At 46.7% G+C, this 19,894-nt stretch overlaps 1 protein-coding gene across 2 annotated transcripts in view; it reads left to right on the forward strand.

Moving 5' to 3' along the window:
• The window catches only part of CHCHD3 (coiled-coil-helix-coiled-coil-helix domain containing 3), a 268,328-nt gene extending 257,305 nt beyond the window's left edge, over positions 1-11,023 (forward strand). The window contains exon 8 of one of the 2 annotated variants that reach the window (XM_006120346.4): positions 10,282-11,023. In XM_006120346.4, coding sequence (XP_006120408.1) covers positions 10,282-10,308 — 27 coding nt within the window. In that variant the 3' untranslated portion in view covers positions 10,309-11,023. The remainder of the gene's footprint in view (positions 1-10,281) is intronic. The other variant, XM_025183231.2, reaches the window with a different exon arrangement.
• Positions 11,024-19,894: the final 8,871 nt, after the last annotated feature.

Genomic DNA, 19,894 nt, shown 5'->3' on the forward strand with positions numbered 1-19,894 from the left:
ATCTGCGATTATAGCTGCAAGATAAATGGATTAATCTGAGTGACATTTCTGTCATAACTTTCCAACCCATAACATCACCCATTTCAGTAACAAATTAATGCATGTCCCAAACTGGCTAACAAACCGGTCAGATTGTAGGAAGTTTTGATCTTTGATGTACGACCAAATCACATAGTGTGGCAGTATAGCTTACTTATCCTATCCTTTTGCATACTAATTTGCTAGCAATATAATTTTACCCATATAGTGTAAACTTCTGATATTCTATAAAAGTTTGATTAGCCACTAAGTCAGAATGATTTTTAAAGATATAGTTGCAAAATAACAGCATAAGCCAGTGCAAAATATAATAAAGATTTATTTTAAAGTCTGTGACTCCTTTAAAAAGCCAACAGTTTAACAATCCTCTTTGCTTCTGGCTGCTAACTGCACAGTGTAGTTCTTAGGGGCCAACCAAATTGTTTTACCTGGATTATTTTCTAAAAGATCTTTGATGTGTACTAATCATAATTGTGCAGCAGTTGGATATTTTATTTTGTGAAAGTATGGCTCCGTTCACGAAGTACCCCAACAAGCAGCCCAACCTGCAGCTAGATTGGTAACTGGTGCACTTTGGTACTGCTAGATGACTCACCACACTTAATTGTGGTGTCACATTAGAGCAGCATAGGAGAAAGAGGCTAGAAGTGAGCAAAGTGTATGTATAAATTTAGAGACAAGTTCAAGCCTCAGGGTTTGGGTTCAACTCTCTGAATATAATGGTTCAGAGCTGGAGTCAGTTTGGGGGCTTCTCCAACGTAAGTACCAAGAGACGTATTCCCCCCTCAGAGGGCAGGTCACTGACACAGAATGATGATCTCTTGGTAAGCTGGGCAGAAGCAAACAAGATGCATTTTAATTACAGCCAGTATAAAGTTATACATTTAGGAGCAAAGAACATAGGTCTCCCTTACAGGGGACTGTATCATGGAAAGCAGAGACTGAAGACGACCTGGGGGTTGTAGTGGATAATCAGCTGAACATGAGTTCTCTGTGTGGCAGTGTGACCAAAGGGCTATGCAATCCTTGGATGCGTTAAGGCGAATACTGAGTAAGAGAGTTATATTAGCTCTGTATTTGGCCTTGGTGTGACTAGGGATATGAACAACTAGTTGACTATCCGATAAGCACATCTAGATATCGGATAGATGCTTATCAGATAGTCAACTAATCACTCTCCTCCTGCCCCCTTGCTGCCTCTATCAGAAAGAAGCAGCAAGGAGGAAGCGGGGAGAGGAGACAGTGCTTCAAAGCAGGACTCCTCCGTTGAACCTGGGCTCCATGCAGTGATGCTGCTTTGAAATGCCACAGGGAACATGGGGCTGTTGCTACTCTTCAGTGGCGGAGGCGCCATTATCGACTAATCAAATAGTCAATGCAAATTGCATCGATTGTTTGATTAGCCAATTAATCTAAATTTAACATCCCGAGGTGTGACAGTGATTGGAATACTTTCCAGTTCTGGGGTACACAATTGAAAGAGAATGTTGATGATACGTTGGAAGGGGTTAAAAGAAGAGCCATGAGAATACATGTCTCATAGTGATCAACATCAGGAGCTCAAAGAGAAGATGAAGGGATGACTTGATTGCAGACTGGAAGTACCTACTTGGGAAACAAATATTTGGTGGTGGGCTCTTCAGTTTAGCAAACAAAGGTTTAACAAAAGTCAGTGGCTAGAAGTTGAAGCTCAGCAAATTCAGACGAAGGTGTACCTTTTTACCAGTGAGAGTAATCAACCTTTAGAACAATTTACTAACAGTCATGGTGAATTTCCATCATTGGCAATTTATAAATCAAGTGTGAATGTTTTTCTAAAAGCTATATGCTGTAGTTTAAATGGGAATTATCTAGGGCCTGTTTTATACAAAAGGTCAGACTATATGTCCACAGTGGTCTCTCTTGGCCCTAGAATCTGTGAATCTCTGTGTCCTTGCAGAAATCAATGGGAGCAGTGCTTGTGCACCACAGCATTATATGTGTAAAGTATGTGCTTCAATAAGTCTATCTCAAATTTTGATGTTGGTGAACTCCAGTAGTTGAAAGGAAAAAATCAGAGCATCTACTCCAGGGTGTTAGCACAGATTTCAGCAAACTCTTCTGATATTTGCTAACATAGAGTCTGGGTCAGTGTGCATGTACATAAGAACGGCCAGACTGGGTCAGACCAAAGGTCCATCCAGCCCAGTATCCTGTCTTCCAACAGTGGCCAATGCCAGGTGCCCCAGTGGCAATGAACAGAACAGGACATCATCATTCCCATTTTCTAACAAACATAGTCTAGGGACCCCATTCCTGCCCATCCTGGCTAATAGCCATTGATGAACCTAACCTACATGAATTTATCCAGTTCTTTTTTGAACCCCTTTAAAGTCCTGGTCTTCACAACATCTTCTGGCAAGGAGTTCCACAGGCTGACTGCGCTGTGTGAAGAAAAACTTCCTTTTGTTTGTTTTAAACCTGCTACCTGTTCATTTCATTTGGTGACCTCTAGTTTTTTTGTTATGGAAACAAGAAAAAACTTTTTCCTTATTTACTTTCTCCATACTGGTCATGGTTTTATAAACCTCTGTAATAACTACCTCCCTCCCTCCCCCCCAGTCATCTCTTTTCCAAGCTGAAAAGTTCTGCTCTTATTAGCCATTCCATAGCCCTAATAATTTCTGAAGCCCTTTTTTGAACTTTTTCCAGTATTTTTCTACATATTTTTTAGATAAGTTTGACTCCATCTACACACAGTATTCAAGATGTGGCCGTACCATAGATGTATATAGATGCAGTAAGATACTCTCTTTCTGACTCTATATCTCTTTCTTAATGATTCCCAACATTCTGTTTGCTGTTTTGGCTGCTGCTGCACATTGAGTGGATGTTTTCAGAGAACTATCCATGGTGACTCCAAATTTTCTCTCTTGAGTGGTAACAGCTAATTTAAACTCCATCATTTTGTATGTATACTTGGGATTCCTTTGCACTGAACAACATTAAAATGTGTCTGCCATTGTGTTGCCCAGCCAGCTAGTTTTGTAAGATCCTTTTGAAGCTCTTCACAGTCTGCTTTGGACTTAACTATCTTGAGCAGTTTTGTATCATCTGCACATTTTACCACCTCACTGTTTACCCCTTTTTCCAGATCCTTTATGAATATTTTGAATAGGATCCATCACAGTATGGACACCTGCGGGAAACCACTAGTTACCTTTCTTCATTCTGAAAACTGACCCTGTATTCCTGTTTCCTGTCTTGTAACCAGTTATCAATCCATGAGTGGAACTTCCTTCTTATCCCTTGACAGCTTACTTCACTTAAGAGTCTGTGGTGAGACACCTGGTCTGCAGATTGTTATTAATATTGCTAATGGTCTGTTGCTATGGAAATCTTAATCCCATCTGAACAGTCACAGTTATGTTGCAGTGTTAAAAATCCCATGACATCTAAGGCCTGGAGGAACACTTAATAAACTTTTCTCTTCTATCCTTATAATCCTTTGTCCTTGTAGTTAATGCAAGGGAAGGGGGGCCTTTTTCCTATCAGGGATCACTGGCCCCCAGAAAAAAGTCACATACAGCCTCAGGGGGGAGGGTGCAAAGGCTCAGGCCACAAATAAGGAGGCAGCTTTGGGTTGTGGTAGAGAATTAAGGTGTGGGAGGGCATTTGGGGGGACAGGCTCTGTGACCGGAGATGAGGTATTTGGGATGCAAGAGGTGGCTTCAGGCAGGAGGTTGGAGAGGAGGTGAAGGTGTGGGGTCTAGGTGGGAGTTAGTCTGGAGGAGGTCGGGGCAGGGTGTGGGGCTACAGGAGGGGAGTGTAGGATGCTTACCTCAGGCAGCTCCCAGTTGGTGGTGCATCAGGGCTAAAGAAGGCTCCTTGCCTGCCCTGGCCACATGCCACTGCTGCTCCTGGATGCAGCTGTGGCCAGCACATCCCTGTCTCCTGGCAAGGGGAGGGTCACTCCACATTTTGCTCTTACCTTCAGCCACCGCCCCCGCAGCTCCCATTGGTCATGCTTCCCATCCAATGGGAGTTGCAGGGGCGGCGCCTCCAGACAGATTGTGGAGCTTCCCTGATTGCTGCAAGCTGGCAGCAGTGCTCTCCACTCCAGCCCGGGGTGGAGGGAGAGAACGTAGGGCTTCCAACCAATGGTACGGAGACTCGGCACAGGCCAATAACAGTTAAGCCCAAGTTCCCTACTCCTAAGTTAGTTAAAATAGGAATCCCTGGTGGAATAGCAGTGCTGGGGGAAAGGCCTCCACCTCCACTGCTGCAGTACGTTTGCTGTTTGTGTGTGAGGATCCAAACTAAGGCAGATTGTATGTTTTCAGCAAAGCTCCCCACTTCACATGGTGAAAGTTAATTTCCCATTGTGAATGAATTGTCCCTACCAAGCATGATCCACAGTAGTATATACAGTTAGCATTAGGATTTGAAATGGAAAGGACCAATTAGGTCTGTGTCCCTCCAATATGTCCCCTTTGGTTTCTTCCTCTCCAGTTATAAATGCAGTAAGCAGTGGTGCTCTGTTCTAACAAGTCTCACTGCTAACAACATTTCTATGATACCCAGTTGTATTTTCCTTTGCCCAACCTAATGCCTTTTAGTTATTCCTTTTGAGGAAGGTTATGGCTGAGGTCTGCTGAGACACATAAGGTGCAGGGAGCTTTGGATCACCATGCAGGCCTTGATCACAACTACATCCTTTGCATTCCTTTGAGCACAGAAAGTGCTCCTGGATTTTTTTCATAATGGATACTCGCCAGACCAAAAGGATTTGCTTTTTCTCCCCTTTCGTGCAAACTTGTTAATTCTCTGTGTCTCTTCAAAGATAATTGCTTGTAGTTCAGTAAATTCTTTAACTTAAATTGCCTTTAGCCTTTAGGATGCATAGCAGCCAGCCTTGATAATCTGTGTATATTTAATTTTTCCACATTTTCACTGACTTGCATAGTATGCCTTTCTGCTTTCAAATCTGAACTGAGTGTATTGGCTTCCAGCATGTTGTTGTGGATGTTCATAGATGTGCACGTTGATAGATCTTTTAGTGAATGCTTAATCAATAGTTATAGATTGCTTATAACCATATATAATATCTTCTGCTGATGTGCTTATAATCAGCTCTTAACACCTACTGTTCATATTTTTATCATCTTCTAAATCATTTATAAACCTTTTGTAACTAATATAAGTAGTGAGCAATATTTCCCTACCTTATAGGAATGTTCATAGGGATGAATTCATTAATGTTTAGGAGATGCGCATATCCTGTGGTGAGGCAAGGTGAGAAAAAGGCCAAGGATAAGTGTTTTTTTTGTTTTTTTTGTTTTTTTTGCCACACCTCATCAATGGTTGCAACTATTTCCTGTGCAAAAACGGATTTTTCTAAAGCCCTTCTCTCATTCTCATTCATACGTGCTCCAAAAATAGTGATCCTTAACAGGTGTCTACCGTAAGATATTTGGCTGCAAATCTTTCTAGGATGGAAATATGTGCAGCCAGAAACAAAAATTGTGTTGTCATGATGATCATCAGTTCTCATCCTTCATGAGTTACAGCTGTAAATGTAATTATTTTTACCTGCAATTGTGCAAGAATTGTTAAATATTATTGTAAATGTTCAGGAAAAATTAACAGATGTGCGTTAGAAATTGGATTCAGTAATGAAGACATTAACTGGTGTGAGTTACAAGAAGCAAAGCAAAGTGTGGGCAGGGGGAGGCTTGCAAGAGGGAATAGACACCAAGATATTAAAAACCAAATAAGTTAACTAATCCAATTTCCAGTAGGGGAGACTGGGCACTTGTGCTCAGACAGAGGATTCTCTGTGCTTTTCATAAATTGAATGTATTGACTCCTCTTTCTTGCCTATCATGCTTATAATCATTTCACCCTCTCTTCAAAATGCTCCTTATTTCTCTCGCTGTCTATAATCTTATGTCTCAATCTCATCTCTTTTCCCCTTCTCAGAAAAGCCCAGAGAGCTGCTAATACTGAGGAATTTGACATCTTGAGTTGAAATCTTTACCTGAAGTCCTAGAAAGCTAGTCTGAGAAGTAGAAGTGAATTTTTAATATTTTCTGTGCTATTATAATAGCAGGGGAGATGGAAATACTTATTACCATCATTAAGGGAGGACATTATGGCCGTCTGCTCGCCAGCATTTTAAAAAAATCTTTCACTATTGCAGTACTACCAGTGGGAGTAACAATGAGAGCACTAATCTAACTTTCTTGCGTTTGTATCGCACTATTTTCAGTCTACTCAAAGCAAATGTAGCTGAGACAGCGGTAAAACTCCCTCAAACCTGCCTACAGTACGGACACCATCATTGCTACATTGCTCTCATTTTCTAGTGATAGACTCATCCCTACTACACCCTGATCCAATCCGTACAGCACAGATCCTAAAAACAGTTGCAGGATGGCGGCTGTGCTATGGGTGGATGCCGCTTTCTACAGCCTTTTGGCTGTGTTTGAAAATACTTGGAAACATGGTATCAAGCTGTAGCCTAGCCTAGTTACAAATGCGACAGTGTCAGTAAGTGTGGTAACAATACATTGTTCTCTAGCCTGATTACAGTCACGATTCTGGTATGGATCTTAATCCTGCTCTGTTGCCATAATAGACATATTTGACCTAACCCTGCAGGAAATGTCGTGTGTGGGTTTTAGAGAGGCACTTGATACTGCCTTACAGAATCTGAATGAGACTTGCGTTATGCCTTCTTGATAGACGTTAGAAACTTAGGCAGCAGTATCAGCATCGTTTGCTACTTCTGGGGAGAATAATCTGAATGCAGACCCCCCCCAGCTGGAGGGAGAGGAACCGGGGAAGCAGTCATGCAGAAAGAGGGGTGATAGTGGGCATTCTGTCAGATGTCGTGCTGACATCATAGAGCAGGCAGGTGATAGTCCCTCATTTCACAAGGGTCAGACAAATCTCTAGCATTGCATTGAGTTCTAGCTACATTGCCGGAAGGATCCTGGCTAATGAGAGACGGTGGAGAGCAACAGAAATGATCAGTGAGGGATATGAAGGGAGCAGCCTTCCAAGGGAAATACCAGAAGCCCCCTGGCTTTGTAATATTTGGAACAAAGTTGGCCACCTATAAAATAAACGGGAATGGCTCTGCCCTGGCTGGGAGATGGACTTGATGAAGCTAATAACTTGCATTCACTAAGTTTTTTTTAAGCCGATATTGTAAAGACGTGGCAACGCTCGAGGCTGCCATTCACAGCCAACCCACGGAGAACTGGGCAGCTAAACCACAATGACTAAGCTGTAAATCAGGAATCAGGCCGACTCCTTTCACAAAGCTAATATAACAGATACATTTGCACAGTCAGTCGAGATGATTTTAGCAAAGGGAGACGACTCACCAGTTTTCAGCCTTTGAGGTTTTGTCCGTAGTTTACAGGGGGCCCTGCTGTTTATTGCTGAGCAATAGAAAGTAACCCCGCCCAGCCATCCCACCTTTCAGATGCCGTAGAACACATCTCTCTGCGTGGCGATGAAACGCTGCAGACAGAAGTCTATGACTTGGCAAACACCTGCAGTTTCTTTCCTCGCCTTCAGAATGTCAGTGTTAGCGGGATTGTAAGCAAAAGAAACACTTTTTGAATTGAGACTTGCAGAGCTTTTCCCCAGAGCCTCTGAGATTTTCCTAGGTTAATTTATGCAGTGTTAAATTGATGCAGTGTTAATATTCAGACCAACAGCAGTTACATGCAAGTTTTCATACAGCCGCTGCGGTGGAGCCTTCTAGCTCAAGTTGCCTTTGTCAGTTCTGGAGAAATCTCCTAGGAGATGCTGTAAAGATTTTGTTTATATACTTTGTTAACTAATAAAAGCTTTTCTTTGCTTTGTTTCTCGTAACAGCTAAGGAAGGTGAAACTGACCTCAGTCTGTCTGTGTCCTCATCTATTGAAACTGGGTTTTGATCAGTACTTGTGATCATTGGAGCAGTTCTCTTTGTTTCACGTGGACACTTGTGATGCAGCGATGTGCCTATGAGCCACTCCTTAGCTCAGCCTTTCCCTTACACCCGAACTGCTCTTTGCAGCATATCTCCACACTAAGTGATTGGGCAACAAAATGGCAAATGAAATTGAATGTTGATAAATGTAAAGTAATGCACATCGGAAAACATAACCCCAAGTATATCTACAATCTGATGGGGACTAATTTGGCTACGACGACTCAAGAGAGTGATCTTGGAGTCATTGTGGATAGCTCTCTGAGCACATCCACTCATTGTGCAGTGGCAGTTGAAAAAATCAACAGAATGTTAGGAAGCATTAAAAGAGAGAGAGAGAGAATAAGACAGAGACTATCTTATTGCCTCTGTATAAAACCATGGTAAACCCATATCCTGAATACTGCATACAGATATGGTCACCTCATCTCAAAAAAGATATATTGACTTTGGAAATGGTTCAGAAAAGGGCAACAAAAATGATGAGGGGCTTGGAACGGGTCCCATGTGAAGAGAGATTTAAAAGACTTGGATTTTTCAGTTTAGAAGAGGGGAGACTAAGGGGGGATATGATCGAGGTCTATAAAATCATGACTGGTGTGGAAAAAGTGAATAAGGAAAAGTTATTTCCTTGTTCTCATAACATAAGAACTAGGGGTCACCAGATGAAATTAATAGGTAGCAGGTTTAAAACAAACACAAGGAAGTGTGGAACTCCTTGCTAGAGGAGGTTGTGAAGACCAGGACTTTAACAGGGTTCAAGAAAGAACTAGATAGATTCATGGAGGATAGATTCATCAATGGCTGTTAGCTAGGATGGGTAGGAATGGTGTCCCTAGTCTGACAGAGGCTGGGAATGGGTGACAGGAGAGGGATCACTTGATGATTCGCTGTTCTGATCATTCCCTCTGGGGTATCTGGCATTGGCCACTGTCGGTAGGCAGGACACTGGGCTAGATGGACCTTTGGTCTGACCCAGTACGGCCGTTCTTATGTTCTAAGCTTTAATAATTATATCCTGTGAGCTTGGCTAACTTATAAATAACTCCCTGCAGTTTTCCCCTTTATTTTCCTACACACATGCACACTTTTAGCACCCCCATTTGTTAACTTCCTGTCTCCTGGTCTCAAAATTCCTGGGCTCTACCTCTTAACTCCCAAATCACCACTGGTGAGATAGAAACCCTGCCCTGTCCCACCAAAAACTACTAAAATAATTGCAAACTGGCGGTGGCCTGGCTTTTCCCCTAGAGCATGTAACTTTCCAAAGCCTTCATTTGGCGCTCAGGCCCCAGTTAGACCCATCAATTCCAAGAAAAGATTGGTCAGTCCCCACCGATCACTGTTACCGTTTTTGGACACCGAGGACTAGGAACAACAAATTCTTTCTGGTTAACCTTCCAGCCCTCTAGCACGTACAGCTTCCACCATGCTTTTACCAGGCTGCTGGCCAATCTGGTACCGACTTCCACTTAGTATGGTCTTTTCTGAGCCAGGTCTCTGCCCTCCCTTGCCTGTTGGAACCTGAATGCATTTGTGTTTCCACCAACCTCTCTCTCCCAGGCCATAGCAATAGGCTATCCCCCACGAGCGCAGTGACCTATCCTTCCAGGTCTCTACATCCATGATGGAGCCCGTTGCCTGGTTCAGTACTTTTCCTTCCAGAGACAGCTGGTGGAGCTTGACCGGTTTCTGATGTGGGGCTAGAAGGAACATCTAGCCTGTGAACTCTTGTCAGTGGAGTTTTTAGGATAGCCATACGTTATATCCCTTCAGTGCACTTACGTCTGCGTGGCCTGATGGTGCATGGAAAATGATCAGTGGAGCGCATGGTCAGTGTGACAGGGTCAAAGATAGAAGGCCCCCAGAAAATTTACGGGGTTAGGAGGGTTATGTGTTAAAATGTTAGGGAAGGTGGCATTCCAAAGACCCTAAGAATAGGGTTTACCCTACTGACTTGGGGAATGGGTTTTTCCTTATTGGAAGGGCAGATTTTTTTTAAAGAAGCCTAAAATGGCCAACCACCATCATGTCCTTTTGACGTCCAACTCATTGAGTCTACAGCTTTGATGCAGTCTGTCTCCTGGGCCCCATTCCCTAACTTTGATGTGGTTGTTGCATGCATATTCACCCTTTTGCTTTGCGACTTCCCTTGCATACAGGTAGCTTTCGCCCAGCAAAGAGCGTATAGAGTTGCTGCTGACATTTAAAAGCAGTTTCAGTCTAGCTTTAAATGTTGAAATCTGTGCCTCCCCCTGCCCCTCTTTTCTTAGCAGAGCACGCTTGGCAGAGGAGGGTAAGGCGACGTCCGAATCAAGCACAGAGCCATCGACTCTCATTCCAGCAGCAGAGCATTTTTTCCCAACAACGAGCTGACAACCCATTCCCAGTGCAGACCAATAAAGAGAAGAACTAGAAGAGTCATTTCGAGAGCAGCAGCCATCACAGTTCAATCCTGAGACCTGTATCTGATTACATCAGAAATGACACGTCCCAGGAGCAGTTTGGTCGCAGAAAACTCACTGATTGGTGATAGAAAAAAGTATCAAAATATCTTCTGTTGGCCTTCGGGGGCAGGGAGGGGCGGGAAGTGTTTCCGACGCCGCGGCGTCATTGTGGAATCTGCTCAGTAGCTCCCTGATGTCAGAGGTGGGAGGGCGGGTGATGCTTTCGTGTCCCCGTGTAGGGCGCTCTGTGAACTGGCCAACTGCTGCTCCACACGCTACGGCCTGTGTGGGCTGCTGATTGTTAAGAACTTTTCCTTTTCATATATCACTGAAGGAATGTTTGCGTAACTTATTACTAAGATTATGTAACCCAAAGGTCTCCCTCTGCTTCCCCAGACCCTCTGCTGGAATAATGTTCACACTCCAGAGCTTCAGGAGTGCCAGGTGTAAAATGGCCTTGAATTGACATGCAATCAGTAACCTGTGATTCTGTTGTGGGCCCAGCTGTCATTACGTACTGAAAATGGTCTCACTCTGTATCAACAATAAATATATTTTGTGAACAGGATTGATGTTTGTCTCGTCCGCTTCTTCCCGCTGTTTGTAGTCCGCTAACCCTCCTATCGCGGTTTGTATCAGCTGCAGCTGGGATTGCTATCATAGAGCAGTGCGTTCTGGGCCTCCCCGGCACTGAGTGGTAATGAGAAATTCCACCCAGGGATTACAGGGTGCATGGCCCAGGTGGTAGATCTCCCCATTTTACAGGTTGAGTTCTATGGCACATTGATTTCTTGATTGCTTCAGATCTAGACTACACTGTCTTCTGCTGTTCATGCAGATTCCTTGCTAATCTTTGAAGAGTACCCTGATGTCCCAGCCAATGCTGTGCACATGACAACTGACCCATTTGGCAACACACTGCTGGCAACACACTGTTTTGTCCCTACACCTAACTCCTTATTTTGAACAAAACTTGGAGATTCTCTTGAGCATGAAAGACTGTTTACCAAACCAATACCTGCTACCAGAGTAACATTAACAGGGCCAAACACTGTTGTCCTTATTCTTGGCAGTACTTTCACTGATTTTAATTTGTACTTTTATCTGAATGGCTACCACAACCCATAGAATAATCCCTTTTGATTTTTGTGTGATAATAAAAGTTTCACACGAGCAACATATTTGAAACCCTCTGCTATTTATTTACTTGTTCTAATTCCTTAATTGACTGCAATAGAACCGTATCCTACCATGCAATTGCAAATGCACCTGCAAATCTGATTTGTATTCCAAGTGTTTCCAGTGACTCTCCTACCCTAATTATCAAGATGCTTTGTGATTAAGATTAATTATAAGGGTTGAGGTTTGGGTTTGTTTTTTAGCAGTACAGAAAGAAGCTGGGCTCTTTTAAGTGTGAAGGAACCGTGGTAATGTAAGGAGGAAAACCCTGGCACCGTGGGATGCCAGGTAAACTGCTTGGGAGAAATAATAGGAACGCAAGCGACATGTTTACACAGTGACTTGCTGCAGTGTTTGCAAATCAGCTAACACACAAATTCTTCTTTATAATGTTCTCATTTGTAACTGAGCGCCAAGAACTTGGCAGATCCTTCCTTGCTGGTCTTTGAATTGGCAGCAAAATACAACACTGAAGAAGCACTGACATTTTTGAGGCCAAATGATTTTGTAACATCAGGGAAAGAGAGATGTTGGGGCGGAAAAGAGGTCTGCTCTTGCCAGATGTTTATTAATTTCCCATTCTGACAGCCGTGACCAGAGGCAGCCAAACTGGCTTGCTTTCTTCCAGCTCCACGTGGGAGTTTGAGGTGCTCTGTTCTTTGAAAAACCTCCTGTAGGATCAGCAGCAGTGGCCCTGACATTTGTTACTTGGGTTTTGCGGCTACTGATGATAGAGAACAGGACTTGAACTTTTAAAGGGTGGTTGGTCCATTCTGGGGGTCAGAGTTTGCTGGAAGCCCAAAACAAAGCCATAGATTTCACTGGAATACTCAGGATTAATGGGAGCATTTCAGGGTACAGTTAATTTCTGTATCTCTTCCTCCCTATCTCCAGTCGTTCAACTGAACCTGAGACCGTAGCTCCCTCTAAGGTGCATGCCTGTGCAGGCGTGCACCAAGAATTTGAGGCCCGCTACCTCCTCAGCCAGGCCACACAGTGGTTGCTGAGCTGCTCCAGGGCAGGGCCGTGTGTGGAGCTGCTGCCCTACCACAGGCACAACTGAGCAGTCACCATGCGGCCCTGGCCTCAGTTTCAGCCCTTCCCCAAGCCCGGAGCTGCAGCTAGGGTGGGCTGCATGGTGGCCGGTGGGGGCTGCTGCTCCAACAGCCAGGACCCAAGCCTGAGCTGCCACCTAGTGGGTGCCGGTGGCTGCTCCAGTGGCCAGGGCCGGGGCCTGAACGGTCGCATGGGGAGTGATGGCCGCAGCTCTGGGAGTCAGGGCCAGAGCCTCCCGGGGGGCGGCCGGGACAGCGGCAACGGCTGATGCCAGAGCCGTCGTGTGGCGGGCAGCCGGGCCTGGCACTGTTATCCATGTTCTCTCTGTCTGAACTTTTCTCACAGACGGTAGTTAACCTTCTAGATTACTGGGTGCCGGAATTAGACATCAAGCGAAATCTAATTTAGTGTCCATGGCAACATGGCAACGGACTCTCCTCTTCCCCAGCTCTTCCTTGATCTTCTCGCAACAGTTGAAGTGAGTACATTGACTGAATTTTGAGGAATTGAGTCGTAGCTCTCAAAAGCTTGGGCGCTAATACCCTAATAAATGTGTTTAAAGTGCCACCCGACTCCTTACTTTTAACACGGCTACCTCTGAAACCTGAGAGAAATAAAGTCTCTCCCCCAAGTTCATGCAGAACGTCAGTGGCAGAGCCAGGAAAAGACCCCACATATCCTGCATCTCAGTCTAGTGTGCTTGCCCCTGGGCCATCCTGCCTCTCATGCCACGGTTCACCTGTCGGACAACTGAAAATCTGTGGATCAGCCCCTTTCTCTTCTGCCCCCATGAAAATAAATGCTGATTGGTCAAGTTAAGAGCGCCCTGTATTTGAATGTGATGTAAAGTTAGATGCTGCTCTATCTGTTGGTGAATTACAGTGGAATTCTAAATTGTGTCCAGGGAATTTAGGAAACGTTTTCCTTGAACATGGCTGGCTGATTAGAGTCAACATCAACTTTCCCCAGTCAGCTGGAGAGAGAAGTGACCATTCAGATGACCGCTTCACACGTCATCCATATTTTCGGGTCCTCTGAATATAGTTCCAATGTCCGCTGGTGGCTAGGGGTGTGTGTGTGGAAACCCTAATTATTTATGTTAAGTAGTGCTCTGAGGGCTTGTGACAATTTGGGGACTCTACTTTTGTTTGAGATTCGGCGCTCTGCATGGTTCAGCCCTCATGGTTCCTGTCTCATGTATCAGGGGTGAAGGAGCCAGGTGAGCAATGCCTGCATTTGTCTATAAATAGACTGATCGTGAAAAACGATCCGCACCTGAATTGATGAGGCTTGTGCAAAACCAAGGAGTAACTATACCGAGAAAAATGTGTTTGCTCCACTTCTCTGTAGAGGCATTTGCCTGCTGTCTGAGATCGACTTTGTAAGCGCTCTGGGGGCAGAGACTCCTGGTTCTGTGTTTGTACAGTGCCTAGCACAGAGGACGCAGGTCTATGAATGAGACTAGTGGGGATGAGGTGGTGCAAATCTATCAAAACCATAGATGAGTTGTTGACATAACCCTTTAAAAACACAGCAGTTTCCACTGCCTTTGACATCTGCATGTTCACATCAAAAGCTATGAATGGGACACATCCACCCTGCTTAATTAGCTTCATTAACACAAGTCCTACAGTTGACAGGTGGTACTTCTGCTGTATGTGTGTATCTATATCTATACCTTGGTTTCTGTTATTTCCACTTCAGTTCATCTGAAGAAGTGGGTTTTGCCCACAAAAGCTCATGATACTAGCTATATATTTTTGTTAGTCTCTAAGGTGCCACGGGACCATTCATTGCTTTCAGAGACTGGGTCAGTCAGCCACATCAAAGAAGAACATAAGAACGGCCGTACTGGGTCAGACCAAAGGTCCTTCTAGCCCAGTATCCTGTCTGCCGACAGTGGCCAGCACCAGGTGCCTCAGAGAGAGTGGACCAAAGACAATGATCAAGCGATTTGTCTCCTGCCATCTCTCTCCAGCCTCTAACAAACAGAGGCCAAGGACACCATTTTATCCCCTGGCTAATAGCCTTTTATGGGCCTAACCTCCAGGAAATTATCTAGCTTCTCTATTATAGTCCTAGTCTTCACAGCCTCCTCTGGCAAGGAGTTCCACAGGTTGACTATACGCTGTGTGAAGAAGAACTTTCTTTTATTAGTTTTAAACCTGCTCCCCATTAATTTCATTTGGTGTCCTCTAGTTCTTCTATTATGGGAACTAATAAATAACTTTTCTTTATCGGCCCTCTCCGCACTACTCATGATTTTAGGGTGTGGGCAGGGGCAGGAGAGGACAAAAGGCCAGGCTTCCATTGCAGATGTCCTTTTCGATGCTGGACCAGCCAAAGCTAGAAGATACTGAGGGTGCATCTACACAGCAACCTTACCTCAAAATAAGCTATGCAATTTGCACTATGCATATTGCGTAGCTTATTTCAAGGTAATTTTGAAATAAAGCACTATTCCAACAAGTCCCTTCACCCTCGTGGAGAGTTAGAGGGATGCCAGAATAGCACGCTCATTATTTTGAAGAATATTTTGAAATGACAGGTGCGTTTAAAGACACGGAATTGCTATTTCAGGGTACCTCTGTCTAGACGTAGCCTGAATGTAGAGATGAGGGAGAGACTTTGTGTCAGAGGAGAAGCCAGGAACTGGAAACGGGTGACCCATCAGAGGGCACCTGGAACCCTGAAAAGACACTGAGTCACTTGAGTGGTGGGAAACGGAGGCAGGGATTGGCATGCGGAAGTTTGAGTGTTTTGCCTAGATCTGCCTGTCTCTTGGGCTACTTAAAGAGTAACTGTGACAGCAAAGCCTGCAGCTGTTTGCTCTAGCATCGCATGTCCCTGAAGGGTTGAACTGTAAACCGGAGTGACCATGGGGACTGCGCTTACCCACTTGGTCAGAATGGGGCAGCCGGCACTAGCCGCAGGGCATTGGCCGTTGGACCGTAGGGTCTGAGTGCTCAGAAGGGGGTGCTAGGAAGGGCATCTGATCCCCCAGAGTGCCCCAGGAGCCAGAGGTAGTAACTGCCATCCGCTCACACCTGGGAACGCTTAACCATTCCCAAGTGCAATATGTTGGGCCCCACACACCACAGCCTGGTGCGCATCCAGCAGGGGGAGCTGCTGCGGGCTGAGGCTGGTGCCAGTCCTGCTGCGCCAGGTGCTGTACGCATACCTAGTAAGAAACAAAGAGTCCTTGCCTGGGAGATTATGCAGTGAAAGTGGCTGCTGGATGATCTGCAGGTTTCTTGGTTCGAAATGTCCATGGTCCTCTCCCACCATCATCAGCGGGCAGGTCTGCTGTCGGCGGCCTCCTGGAAGGGGTCTCTGGGTGCGTCTACACAGCAGCATTACTTTGAAATCGCGGCCGTGATTCCGCAATAACAATGTGCCTCCACAGCCATTCCGTTATTTCAAAATAAATTCAGAATCACGGGCGGCTTATTCCGACTTCGTAAACCTCGTGCCACGAGGAATAACGCCTCTTCCGAAATCGCTATTTCGGAATAGCGACAGTGTGGATGCTCCACTGCTGCTATTTGGAAATAGCTCCCCCTGAGGGCCGTTCAACCTAATTACTCTCCAGTGCCTCCAAGTTGAGGTAGCACGTCCGCATTCAGAGAGCCGGCCTCGGGCTAATTTTGAGGTTTCCCTGCTGTGTAGACACACTGTTTTGAAATAAGCTATTTCGGAGTATTTCTTCCAGAGTAGCTTATCTCGAAATCAGCGTGCAGTGTGGACGTACCCTCTGGTACCTCCACGGCATCATGGGGGGCGGCTATTCCCGACTTGCAATGGGCATTCAGCAAAATGGCTTTCGTGGCACCCGGCCTCCATCCGTCCCAGAGAAGCGCCAGGGTTGGTACTCCCGGGGGGAAGCAGTGTGGCCCTCTGACCCCGCTGGAGAGCTCAGTCAAGGCCTGGCCTTCAGAGAGAGGAGACCAGCGTGGGAAGCCTGGAGAGTCCGTGGAGGGACCGTGGTCGCTGTCCGGGAAGGTCCCCAGCCCTGTCAGCCCCACTGAGCACGGAGCCCTGGCCCGGAACCGTTGTGTAAGAATGTCGGCTCCGTACCAACGAAGGCACCTGGTAACGAAGGAGATAATGAGTTTGGTAATTAAAGGTAATTAGTTGGATTCTCTCTGTGGCCAGGGACTGCTGGGGAAGGCAAGAACGTTCTGCCGTTGTGCTGGCAGGCACTTTGCAAAGCAGCTGCTGCCCCGTTTAACCCCTTGCCTGCCACACGTGGCTGCTGCACGCATGATTCTTGAAGAAGCCAGAATTCATAGGAGAAGTGGCTGCAGGTACGTCCCTATGGTGGGGGCTGGACCTCCATGCGCTGTCCCTGCTCCTGGCGCCCCTATGGCCAATGTGAGTGTGGGAGCAGTGCCTGTGGGGAGCAGCAGGCAGAGGCCTCTCTGCCCCCCACCTGGGAGCCGCTGCCAGAGGGAATGGGGGTCACTCACAGGATCTGCCTCAGGTAAGCACTGCCCCCCGGCCCTCAAACTCCCTCCCAACAGCTGCACCCCCGCTCATCCCCAAATTCCCAGAGCCTTCAGGCCCTCCACCCCTTCCCCAGCCCAGAGCCTGCACTCCAAATCCTCTCCTGTACCCACTCCCTCCCAGAGCCTGCCTCCTCATCCCCTCTGCACCCAAAGGGTATGTCTACACTACAAAGTTAGTTCGAACTAACGGACGTTAGTTCGAACTAACTTTAATAGGCGCTACACTAGCGCTCCACTAGTTCGAATTTGAATCGAACTAGCGGAGCGCTTAGTTCGAACTAGGTAAACCTCATTTTACGAGGACTAACGCCTAGTTCGAACTAGCTAGTTCGAACTAAGGGCTGTGTAGCCCTTTAGTTCGAACTAGTGGGAGGCTAGCCCTCCCCAGGTTTCCCTGGTGGCCACTCTGGCCAACACCAGGGAAACTCTATGCCCCCCTCCCGGCCCCGGACCCCTTAAAGGGGCACGGGCTGGCTACGGTGCCTGTGCCAGGTGCAAGCCTGCCAGCACCCAGCTAGCAGACCCTGCACCTGGCACGGCACAGAGCCACCCACCCGATGCCCCCCAGCCCACCCCCTCTTGCCGGGACCAGGCTGGCGGCTCCCGGGAGTTTGCCCTGGACCGCAAGAGGCGGGCACCTTCCTGGGCTAGTGCGGACATCGTGGACCTCGTCCACGATCTCCGCACTAGGCACAGGAAAGTGGCCGTTTAGGGCAGGAGAGCTGCCAGCCTGGCCACCCAGGACCAGGTGTGCATGAAAATCAAGGGGGTCCACTGAGACCCCCGACACTGAGCCCTGAGCTTACAATGGCCGTCCTGGGTCAGACCAAAGGTCCATCTAGCCCAGTAGCCTGTCTGCCAACAGCGGCCAACCCTAGGGACCCTGGAGGGGATGGACCGAAGACAATGACCAAGCCATTTGTCTCGTGCCATCCCTCTCCAGCCTTCCACAAACTTTGGGCAGGGACACCACTCCTACCCTCTGGCTAATAGGACTCCATGGACCCAACCTCCATCACTTTATCTCACTTCCCTTTAAACTCTGTTCTAGTTCTAGCCTTCACAGCCTCCTGCAGCAAGGAGTTCCACAGGTTAACTATTTGCTTTGTCAACAACAACAACTTTCTCTTACTAGTTTCAAGCCTGCTACCCAGTCCTTTCCTTTGGTGTCCTCTAGTCCTTCTTTATGGGAACTCAGGAAGAACTTTTCTGAATGCACCCTCTCCACCCAACCCCTGCTTTTAGAGACCTCTATCCTGTCCCCCCTCCGTCTCCTCTTTTCTAAGCTGAACAGTCCCAGTCTCTGTAGCCTCTCTTCATCTGGGACCTGTTCCCAACCCCTGATCATGTTAGTTGCCCTCCCCTCTCCCAGCCTTTCTCTTCCCCTCTCCCACCTCCTTTTCCCAGTCTCCCCCAGTTTTTTTTCAATAAAGACAGAGTCAATGTTGGAAGAAACGTTATCTTTATTTTGTACATCAATAAGAAGGGGGGCTAAGGAAGGGTAAGTGGAAGGAGGTGAGGGAGGAATGGGGTACGAGCCCCCGATGGGGAGGACTGGGCTGGCTCTGCGGGCTTCTGGGGGTGGAAGTTCTCCTGCAGCCCCCCAATTACTCCCTCTCCCCAGATGGCAGCCTGCGGCAAGTGCAGCCGGGCTGATGGCCGAGTGGTGTGATGTGCCCAGTGTGGGCACTCAGGGCACTCCAAGCCAGAACTTCTTTGCAAGCGGGGCACCCCTTAGAACTGTGTGTCCGGGATGGGGGTCGGGACCCTTTAAGCGCAGCCCTCGGCTAGCCTGAGACAGCATCTCCATGCTCTAAGTCCTCCTTTTATGCCCTGCTGGCACTGCTTCCGGCCATCCTTAAGCCCTGTACAGAGTCCACTCAATGTGGACTTGCTAGTTCGAACTAGCAAAACGCTAGTTCGAACTAGTTTTTAGTTCTAGACGCGTTAGTTCGAACTAGCTTAGTTCGAATTAACTAATTCGAACTAAGTTAGTTCGAACTAGCGCTGTAGTGTAGACGTACCCAAACTCTGCCCCTAAGCCCACACCAGACTCCCTCTCAGAGCTGGAGGCAGATGGGGGAAGGGACTTGGACCCGTTCTGGGCACCACCAAAAAATTCTTCAACCTGTCACCCCAAGATCAGTCCCTGTCGGATTGTTGATCAGAAGAAGTTGGGAATTTGGCCTGAACACTGAGGCACGGGGAGGGAGGGGGGAGTGTCAAGGTTTGGGGGTTAGTACTGTCCCCCAGTAATCATAGGGCTGCACTGAAAATTAAGGTGAGCAAAGAGGAAGCCCCTAAATTCACCCGGCATTGGGTAAGGATGAGAGCTAGATGTGGTGCATACACCACTTGGATCCTGCAAATGTTTATGTATGCGCTCAGTTTTATGCATGTGAGCAGTCCCATTGACTTCCATGGAGCCACGCCCGAGCGTTCATTTGTGTGAGATCAGGACCTAAGACAGCAGCACTGGTCAGTGTTGCCAACTCTCACAATTTTCTCATCAGTGTCTCAATTACTGTTTGCCTTAAAGCCCCACCTCCTGAAGTCATGTGGGTACTTGATGAATTTAGTCTTCATTCTTCAAGAAAATCTAAGTTCATAGGCCTGGTGGCTAAATTAGGGCTGTCAAACATCTACAAATTAATTGTGATTAATCGTACAATTACAAAATTACTGTGATTAATAGC

Source organism: Pelodiscus sinensis, chromosome 1 (assembly GCF_049634645.1).
Source record: "Pelodiscus sinensis isolate JC-2024 chromosome 1, ASM4963464v1, whole genome shotgun sequence".
In the NCBI taxonomy this organism is placed as follows: Eukaryota; Metazoa; Chordata; order Testudines; family Trionychidae; genus Pelodiscus; species Pelodiscus sinensis.